Consider the following 10,434-nt stretch of genomic DNA (forward strand, 5'->3'; position numbering starts at 1 on the left):
AAATCGAGTTCTCCAGAGCTCTGGGCGCTGGGAATCTGGTTTACGTACGGCCTGTACGTCGCAGTATATTGGTTCTCTCTTGCGGTACCTAAACCAACTGGCTTGGTTTCCTTAAACCGAAGAGGACTGATTTAATGGAAGTTTGACTGTATTCATCTTCGGATGCGTTATTATTGTCCATAACTGGAGCCGTTCGACGGTAGCGTAACTAGAGTCCATTTCGTGCATTTTCTGTAGTTCAGCTTAACAAATAGTTACGTTTTCCTCCTTTCCTGTCATTAAAACAGTACTTCCAGTAATGCTTCAGTCGTCTTTCCGTTTATCCTCCATAAAGGCGTCCGTCAACTTACGTTTTGCGTAAAGATGAATATATTGCACTTGGTGCATAGGCCAAGACCTTTGTCATCGAAGATGATATCCCTGTTGAACGAAGAGAACGCACCCAATCCAGTCTATCAGAACTGCACCGGGTTGTCTAAAGTTGAACTTAAGGACAAACTTTCCGCAATTGAATACAAGATAACGCAAGAGAAATTCACCGAAAGGTAATTGATGAGCTAAGTAATTTACCACTTTAGACCCTTTTCAGGCAAGTATGTGCGAGAATTTTCACCGGGCATCTATCATTGTGTTGTTTGTGACGCACCTCTTTTTGACAACGCATCGAAGTTTTATTCGGATTCCGGTTGGCCGTCGTTTTCCAATGTGTTGAAACGCCAAGATGTCTATCTTCAGGTGGATACTTCTTCAGGCAAGTTTACCCATCAGCCGACCTGGTGTGGTCACTCTGCTGTGTTGTTATCTTGGTGACTAGTAGTCTTCCTCTTTTACTACCGTGGGCAGTGAATCGTAGAAGAAAGGAAGTCTTTAATATGGGACAGGACAATCAAAGTCATTGGTTGAACCACATCAAACAGCGGAAGATTCAAGGATGGCGTTGCAAAAATGAGGCAGCAATTTTTCCTGATGAAGGTGTGAATTGTAGAATCGACGGAGATATGAACCGGTAAAATAAATGAGATATTAACAGACAAGCTTCCCTGAAAACAATGGTCGCATGAGGTTTCTTGAAAACCTTTGATAATTTTTTGTTCTGAAGGAGAAGACTGATCTGGACTGTGGAAAGTACTTTGTGCCAATTCAGGTTTGGTGTGGCGTAGCACGATGATAAAGGTTGCACGCGACAACCTTCAATATGTCTTCTCTGAAAATGATCTACGTCCTCTGTTTTATATCAAGGTGATTATCCACCTACTACTTGAAAATTATAGTGTGCATGACAGTGAGCGATTAACATTCGAGGATGTAGTTGGTCCCAGAGAGCTCCGTCTTGTTACTTCTTTTTGTACCCTAACTTTTCCAAACCCAAACCTTGATACTCAATCTGGGGGTCACATAGGTTTTTCACCTTTGCCTGTTAAGTTTCGTGTGGCAATTTTTCTCTCTTTAGCGGTTAAGCCAATAGTGGCAGCGTAACATAAATCACTTTTAGGCACCCACTGATGTCAAATCTATCCGGGAGTCACACCTACCAGTACTTGTCGATCCGGGTGACCAAGGGATGTGGCTCTCCAAAACGTACATGACTGCTCAACTTCCATTCAATTTGTATCTTTTTTTCGGTCAAGGTATGGAGCGAGTGGAAGTCAAGTGCTGTCGTTGTGGCGCGCATTTAGGACATGTATTTGACGATGGTCCAAAACCAACTGGGTTGCGATATTGTATCAATTCCGGCGCGTTGAAACTTTCTCGTGAGCAACCTCTCTGCGACAGTGGTCATGGCAGTTCAAAATAATGTTGAAACCGTCCATGCCCTTTTAAAATACCCTCCGGTGGCGGTATTTGGCCCGTTCGTTTCCTGTTAACTTCCTTTTTTTGTTGGTTTTCGCCTTTGGGCTTACTTGCATTTCTATATCAAATAACGAGGCTTTCCTTATCGTTCATTTTTCGCCATTCTTACTACCTGCCTTGTAATTATTGTTTTAATATTTACTTCTGAATTCCTCTGCTTTCGTTATAATCACTTGATTGCAAGTGAGTACAACACCGGGTCCAATAGTCCTCAGCAGCTTAAAATCATGTAAATGTATGGTAGCTAAATCCGTCGTTCGTGTTTTTCTTCCGAATTCATCATCTAAGGATTGGCATTCAAAGTCGCGAAGTATAGTTGTTCAGTATGAAAAATTACAATTCATAAGGAATGGCTCGACTGCTTTCAGTTGGGAATAGCCCTGTGGCGACTAATACTCACCCTAGTAGGGGAGGGACGATTATCTTTCGTCATACGTGCAAACATCCATTTATACGAATAACAATAAAACATCGAAGTCAGTGCGGTAATATCGTGGCCTTCCTTCACAAGATTTACGGTATAATGACCATCTAAGGAAGACAATTCGCACTGCCCACGGAAATATTTGCCGTGTAAATCATAGACCTATTCTGTTGGAGAAGCTTTACAAACAGCATTTCAGCCAAATTTTTTATTTGATCCGTTTGCTTTTCTTAGCTCAGCAGTTTTTGCATATATGGTTCCGAAATACGGAATATGTGTCATGTTGCTACAGAACTACTACAACAGTGTTCCCATTGTCGAGCGCCACTCGGCAATCATATACGACTGGAACCACAACATAGCCGTCTGCTTCCGTTAAACCAAGAATACCTGTAACCTCCCAAACATAATGACTGTTCCTGGTCATAGCTCATGTCTTCATCACCCACTAGTACTGATCTTGGTCAATGGGAAGTGTTGAAACAACTTCAGGAGGCTGCGTCAAATTAGAGCTCGTGGAATAGGACTTCTTCGATCAGCTGTACTTATTCCTGTGAATTCTTGACGTTCGTTCAAAGATGTAGGATCCAACAGTACACTGTCCTAGCTATTGGTTACTAGAGTCTTCTTGGCTATCTGGAGGCTTTGTGACTATTTGTGGGGACATCATCAATTTTTGAAGGGCGAAAAGACGGCCTTATGTGAATGTGACTCAGCAGGCAGGCCTATAGATCAGGAAGAATAGGCCGTCGGTCTAACACCTGCTTGATGTTGGAACACCAAAGGTTAGTCCGTTTGTTCAGAGGGGAGTTTATACTAGTGAGGTATCTAGAGTGGTACCCCTCAGCGTAACACTTGGACACAAAACATGGAAGACTTGACTGAAACCGAGATGTCATTGTCAGGCTCAGTAGTATCTATCAAAATCGGTAGTGAACTGTTGACAAGCTTTTACCAAACTTATTGGTGATATGTTGCATACAGGAAATGAGAAGTTGGCTTTTCTCCTTTGGGTTCTCCATTACGATCTATTCAAATCTTAACAGCTGAGATTTTATACGATTTATGTTAGATGTATTCACTTATATACCACTTGAAGTTTGGTGGGAATTCCTCAAAGTTGATCTCAATTGATTGCCACTCAGACCAAAACTAATGAACAATCAACGAAATATTTTGAACAACAGTTTCATCCGGTCAGTGGCGTAGTTATCCAGTGGGCCACTTTTAGCATCCATTTTCCATCTCGCTGACCAGAGACCTGTACTAAAGAATCGCCGCCCGAAACTACACGATCAGATTCCGCAGTGACCGAATGCTTATACATAACCCTAAGGCTCCAGTTTCTAAACTACGCTTAGCTCTCCTCCGAACCATCCATTTCTTCGCAGTTGATTTTCCGTTTTATCCGCCGTCTTTCTTCTAAGTTGGTGTTTATTTGCCTTTTGCCAGGTGCATCTTTGCATGCCAGTATGTGTTCCACTGTAATGCTAGCACTTGGCTCCACAAACGATCAGTCGAGAATAGACTGGGTCACCGGTTTGCAAGTATACTTTGCGGTTGACAGTCATCATCGGCTGTAAAAACCGCGTAATCGCCACGTAGTGGTTATGACTGCCGCAGTTTCGTTCGCCGATTGGTTGAAAATAGAGACATGGAGGTCAGTGAATAAAATGGCTGCGTTTTCGTTTCCTGGGTTCAAACGTTCGGTCTATCTTATGCTCTACAGATTTATCTTTTTTGGGTTATGCTGGAACATTCAAGGGTTTGTATTCTTGACGGCGTACTTAATACAATAAGTGTGATCCAGAAGACAGGACACTGAATATGCTGGAACACCATTAGAGAGTTCCTGTTCTCCTTCTCTCATACGCAATCGGGTCCTTTCCCAGAGAAGCATTAAAACATCGTCAAGTTCTTTAGATGCAGTGGTCGTGCGAACATGGCATCGTGCACAACAGGGCAACATTACATTGGCTGATGGAAGGTCATTTTCATTTTTGAAGCCTCGTAAGTGTTGCAATCCATGGTTGGTTGAGCTTCTGTGTGGATTCCGAAGGAGCTTGGTTACTATCAATCCTAGTCGAGAGGCAACTTATTTTTAGAACTTAGTCGTGCACGCACAAAGGATTCTTTAAAACTGTCTTCATAAGCTGTGCAGGGATAATCGTGTTTTAGTGGCTGCCACTGTCTTGTAGGCATATTAATTACAGTCTTCTACTAGCATCTGTTGGTATGAGTAATCGGGATCAAAGTGTGGTCCCTCAAAGTGCTTCCCAAAGACTACTTATTCTGGAGGAGTGTAGTCAATAAGGATACATGAGTTGGTGCAAAAACTGAAGGGTCCAATGAATCCATCCTAGTGACACACGAGATGATCCTGAGCCAGCCTAGAATTGTTGGAAGTTGTCCCAAACCACTAACTTATGTTCTCAAGCACACTTTGTTAACGCTCAGTATTGGTAAATCTGCAGCCAAACATCCTGTTCACAAACAAATCCACTTTGGGATTGTTGCAACCTTCCAGTACGCGCATGGATAGACCAAACCAGGCTCTCTTTTGAACGTAGCTTCGAAACTATTCAAGAAGCTATATATTAGGTCAAACAGTTAATATTTCACAGTTCACTTCCTCAGTACTTCTCAGCAGATTACCTGGGCAACATGGCGGCTGAATAGTCTTAGGAGCCACCGACGAAGCTGTTTCCTTGGTCTATGAAAAAAAAAAGATTTCCTCAAAAGGTAATCGAGAGGTTGGCAAAAAGAATCTTAATTATCAAGAAGAAACCGCTGACGTGCAGGAAGTGTTGTCGGTTTGTAAGTGACTTGTTATTGGGACGGTGTGCATCGTTTGTGCACAGTCACAAAGAGATTCCCAAAATCGATGTCTACGCAATGTAAAGTGAACATTCATCGGTTATCTTCGTCTTCACTATTCTCCATCAATTCACAACGACCGTGGCTTGAATGTGATAGTCCAAGCCTATTTTTCCCACTGAACTAACTTCCCCTTGAACCTCATAAACAACCAGGTTTTCTGTGCACATGCAGAAAGCGAATCAAGGTTTCAACGTGACACAAATTTTCCTCACTGTTCCCGTTGTTTGACACACCGGGCAATTCGCACACCTAGCTTTTCCCGGCCTGCCCTTGAAACTCCTGCAGTTGGATAAGAGATTCACTATACAAATGCTTGAACATCCCTTTCATTGCACGTGACATTAAAGGATAGCACTTATTCTTAACCAGTAGTACATATTTCGACGAGTGCCTGATATCATGAGTGTATCATGTGAATGGAACAAACTCACCTGATCAGTTTAGCTCGTGATAGCTGATTTCGAACCGATCACTTCCTTTTAGAAGACAGTTATGCACCAAGCCTGAGTGGAATACTTCACAATCTTGACTTGATGTACACCATTCGTCAAACCACAGCCTGTCAAGTCACTAATACGTACATGAAGATGAGCCGTGTACGAGGGGCACAGCTGATATCTGGTTGTCTACTCTAGGCCTACTCTGTTTAGGTCTACTCTATTAATAGGCCATCGTAAGCTAGGCGTGCCGGGCAACCTATACTTCCAAAGTGTTATTTTTGATGTCTACCATCAGCTGCTTCAGTCGCCTTGCTCACCTACACTATTGTGCACTTTTAACGTTCTGCTAGGGCTATCTTATCACGTGCTGCTAGACCCATCCAGTGTAAAGCAAAACAGCTACCTTTACTGCCGAACGTGAATATTGTATACGTGAGCCATTAAAGCAATAGTGGAACTCCCCCTAGCACATTCTGGATAACAATCGTATAGTAGTTTAAGTCCCCAGTCGCACCACTCGTCCTTGTTCTTCAAGCATGCCCAATAATTCACCATTCTGCGGTTTCGAACTGATCTTCCCCTCCATTTTCCAAACGATCAAACTTTAGGATTCCCTGTCTGCCTGAAAACTCCTCACTCATAGTCTCCAAATCATCATGACCTTTGTTAACGCGCCTCTCAACAATCCACCCCAAACGTAGTGTAGTTTCAAAATTTTCGATTTGATTTGATTGCATACAAGGGGTCTACGGTAATAGATCTTTCCTATACTTGCACCCCACGTTTTAATGCAAGAAGGACTACTCCCCGCTGAAGCCTGGTAATAGGTTTATGATGGTTACCTGTCCATCATAATGAATGTTATAGATATCAGATCTTCATATCCCGGACAGTCTCCTAACCTCCAGCCTATGACTTACCACCAGGCTCAGTATGTTCCTACGTGCCAAGTAATATCTACTAGTTTTTCCGCTAACACAGGCAAATGTCCCTTTGAACAGTTTTCCATTTTCGCCCACATCGTACCAGTCGGCACCACAAGCTGACCGTTGTTCTGGTGGGTCGAGTGTCTTAGTGTCACGTCACCTGTACAATGTGATGGAATCAGATGCCGGGTTTGGAAGAAAAACATGCGTTATCAACAGCTTGTTAACCGAAAGATGGAGTTTTCCTGTACAGAATTCCCTCGCTGTACGAAACCCTATCAAGACCCATTCAATTAGTTTCCTACTTGAAGTTACGGCCTAGCCGAACCTATTAACAAAACTCATCGCCATGAGAACCTTACTTCCCAACCAGGGTAAATTCATGAACCAATTTAAGAATCAGGCACCAGTATACGGAAAAAGCTGTGTGCGAGATCGGTAGCGCATTGGTCCAAATCGGATAGGTCACGGGCTGATCTCAGTCGGCTCCCTGCATAGGTAATCCTTCAAATGGAAACGAGCTTATACCAGTTTTTCTTGCCTTATTGTCTCGAACTAGGCGTCATATCCGACAAGTATTTGCACTGAGGATATACGCGAATCTCCTCAACTGTTTTGCCACGACACGACTTGATATCTCCGGGCAATAATAAGCTATCCTCTCGGAGCATCAGTTGGCAATAGCCGTGCTTTAGATTGTTTTGAACAAGTATAACTCGGTCTGTCTTGCTTTATCCAGTGGGTGGAACAAGGTCAAAGCAACAGATGCAACTCCAATTCAGTTTGGTTCATCTTACCTAAATTTATCATAGTGTTTTGTAACAAACTAATGAAAAATTCTTCTAACACAGAGGTCCTCTGAGGGTTCCTGTCGGTGCATGAAAATAGTGCCTGAAATTGCCTTTCAGCTGGTGGTTTTATAGGCAGATAACAGCAAATCCACAGCACGAACTCTTTAGAGTTCTCAAAAGCTTTCCTTTGATATGTTCTTCAGGTAGAGATTTTTTAAAATTATGGGTACCCTATTGTTAGCTCACATTTGTCTTTGAAAAGCAATAATAAAATCCGTCCGTGATGCAGTCCGTGAGGAACATAAAACTCAACTTTCCTAGAGTATAACGGATACATGTTTTCTACAACATTTTGGCTTTAACGTTTTGGGAGTAGCCTCTCTTCGGGGGTACAGGATGTCCCTCATGAATGACGAGCAACTCCTGTTGTTGAGTTCTTAAGAGATGGTGTCTCTTCGGAGCGATCCTTTTTGTTTTGGTTTTTCAGCTAGGATCCACGGACTTTGTTGCTGTAAATTTAGGTACAGGACATTCTGCATCTATGCACTGCGTATCGTACTGCTTGACTAGAAGCTACTCATAGGTCTAGGCAGCTGTAATGTGACCTTGAGACAACGTAACGCTATTCACTATTCATCGTGAAAAACCCTTAATTGCTTGATGTTTCTATTTCAGAGGTTATTTGATATACGTCCGAATATTTAACAGTGTTCAATTCAGTCGTCCTAATCTTGCATGGCATTGCAAACCTGAAATTTATAAAAAGTTGGCTTTTTATGTTTTCGAGTTACATAAGTGGACCCATTTACCATCTCTAGGCTTTTGAACGGTCTGTAGCCGGATTGAATAATGCACTGCGACTTGGTGGTTGACCATATGGTTGTTGATCTGTTCGCTGAGCTTAGCAATTAGCTTGCAAGCTAATTGCCACTTGGCACCGGTATCGAACCATCCAACTCTGTCAGTATTCTATCTACACCTCGGATATTTCGCACTGAGGTTGTTAGAATGCGCATAAAGCATTCATCGTATTCCTTGAATAGAGCAGAACACAAAGCTTCCTGGTCCGGAAGTTTTACTGTGCAGAAGTGGAATAACCTCAGTGATTATAGGTGCTGATGAACAGCTTGTTTAAAGTACCAATTCAAGTTTGTGTGATTCATATGCTGTGCGAGATGATGGAGAAATTCTGACTGTTCTTATGAGTTTGAACGAGAGGAGATTCTCCTAAAGGAGACTCTCCTCACAAAGTTGCTGAAAACTCTTCGAAGAGTCTAAGAGTTTTCAGCAACCTTGTGAGTGGTTTCCTTTATGAAAACTGCCTGCGATATCTCGAATATCGTGTCAACTGAAACATTGCGCAGCTTGTGTGCAGCACATTCAGTTGTAGAATATTATGAACGAGAGATTCAGTTGGGTCTCTCGTGAAAATCAAATTGATTTGCAAATGAGTGTATTACTCGAGATGAGATTCTGTTCATTTTGTGGACCTTCCAACTAAAACTTCACAATGAAACACGGAGTCGGATTTTTCAGCTGTTTGAGGCTGAGAAATTTTCTTCCTTCTCCCGGACCTTGTTCATCGACCACTACTTTACGACCGTTTCGAATTTCTACTAATCGGCACGTAAGAAACTTGATTAGGCCACAGCCATCTATCGATCGCACTGATATTGACTTTTCCAGTGCTTTTTGGAATGTACAGACTATCAGCATATATAATACATATAACGCACTGATATTGACTTTTCCAGTGCTTTTTGGAATGTACAGACTATCAGCATATATATATACATATAATATTCCTTCATTATTTAACACTCGTTCTCCAGATCACCATTTTGATGACTGTCGGATTATTTCGCAGGAGTTCCAGTTAACCCAACTCAATACTCTTGGGATACACAAGCATTTTGGCAGACCAACCTGAAGTGTTTGGTCTGTATGATTATCTAAAAGAAAACAGCTTGAATTGTGATAAATAACTGAAGATAAAAAGATGGGGTGTTTTCACTAGCGAGCCTTTTAATAGGGTTTAGCGGAGTCACTCATTCTGACTACCATCACCTAGCGAAGACGGACTTTTTCTACTGCACTGTGGAACGTCATACTGTCTGGTTGGTTGTCCTCATCGTCAAGATGGATGAGAGTAATCGAGTTATTAGGAAGAAAGCAGTTAGTGTACGGGAACTTTTTATACATGAGAGAGTGGGTATGTTACTTCAGCTATGTTTCTCAGGTGGGTGAATGGGGACCGAAGGAGAGAGATAAGAGAGGGTAAATGCGTGATAGAGTTAAGCTAGACGTACAAGTTTCAGTGAAGGGCAACGCCATGATGTTACTTATCCCGAGTATGTGCCTGTAGAATGGAGACTAGTTAAAAGTTTACGGTGCGCTGACAACCCTCATCCATTAAAAGTGCAGATGAACTGTCATCGATGTTAAAAATTAATTTCATGCTTCTGGTTTCCGATGAATAGTTGTGAATGCTATCCTGAATTGTAAAAAACTGAAACCCGTCTCAGCTTTTTGGTAATTTCAGCCCCAACCTACTTTTTACCTACTGCCGGATCGGTAATTTCGTTTTCCAACTTGAAGGTTTCTGACATTTGGGGTGGCCGTCAGCCGGATATTCACCCGCCAATATCCCTCTATAAAACCTACCGACAGGATTGACCAGTATGCTTATGTACAATAATCCTCCAGGCAGACTATTCTCATAGACAAATTGTCTCGAATTGTGAGATATGAGACTGTATATAACCTTGTTCTCGTATAGAAGGTTAGTGTAGACTGTCCTGAATAGTTGCCACTATTTTGGGGATATCTGTTTTGTGATGCATTATTAAAGCACTTCATCATCATCATCGACAGTATGACATCAGTGTTCAACACCAATGCTTCACTGCCGTACAACCATGATCTATTTGAAAGCCTTAGTGTAGAGAAACGAGTAAAGGTGCTAGCTTAACACGATCATTCCGAGGTGCCTACACCTCCAGACATTCACTCAGGCAGTCTGGATAGAAACTGGCAACCAGAACGCCACTGACACAGGTTGGCAGCCATATCTTGTAGTGTCTCCAACCAGGTACAGTGAGGATTGCGCGGTCCCTATCCTG

The 10,434-nt window shown here is 42.3% G+C and overlaps 1 protein-coding gene across 1 annotated transcript; it reads left to right on the forward strand.

The window, feature by feature from the left end:
* Positions 1-411: 411 nt before the first annotated feature.
* T265_10338 (hypothetical protein) lies at positions 412-810 on the forward strand (the record flags this gene model as incomplete). Its single annotated transcript, XM_009176678.1, has 2 exons — positions 412-545; positions 579-810. 2 exons carry the CDS (start codon positions 412-414, stop codon positions 808-810), a joined length of 366 nt encoding a protein of 121 aa, XP_009174942.1.
* Between the last annotated feature and the right edge of the window lie 9,624 nt (positions 811-10,434).

Source organism: Opisthorchis viverrini (assembly GCF_000715545.1).
Source record: "Opisthorchis viverrini unplaced genomic scaffold opera_v5_354, whole genome shotgun sequence".
Taxonomy (NCBI): domain Eukaryota; kingdom Metazoa; phylum Platyhelminthes; class Trematoda; order Opisthorchiida; family Opisthorchiidae; genus Opisthorchis; species Opisthorchis viverrini.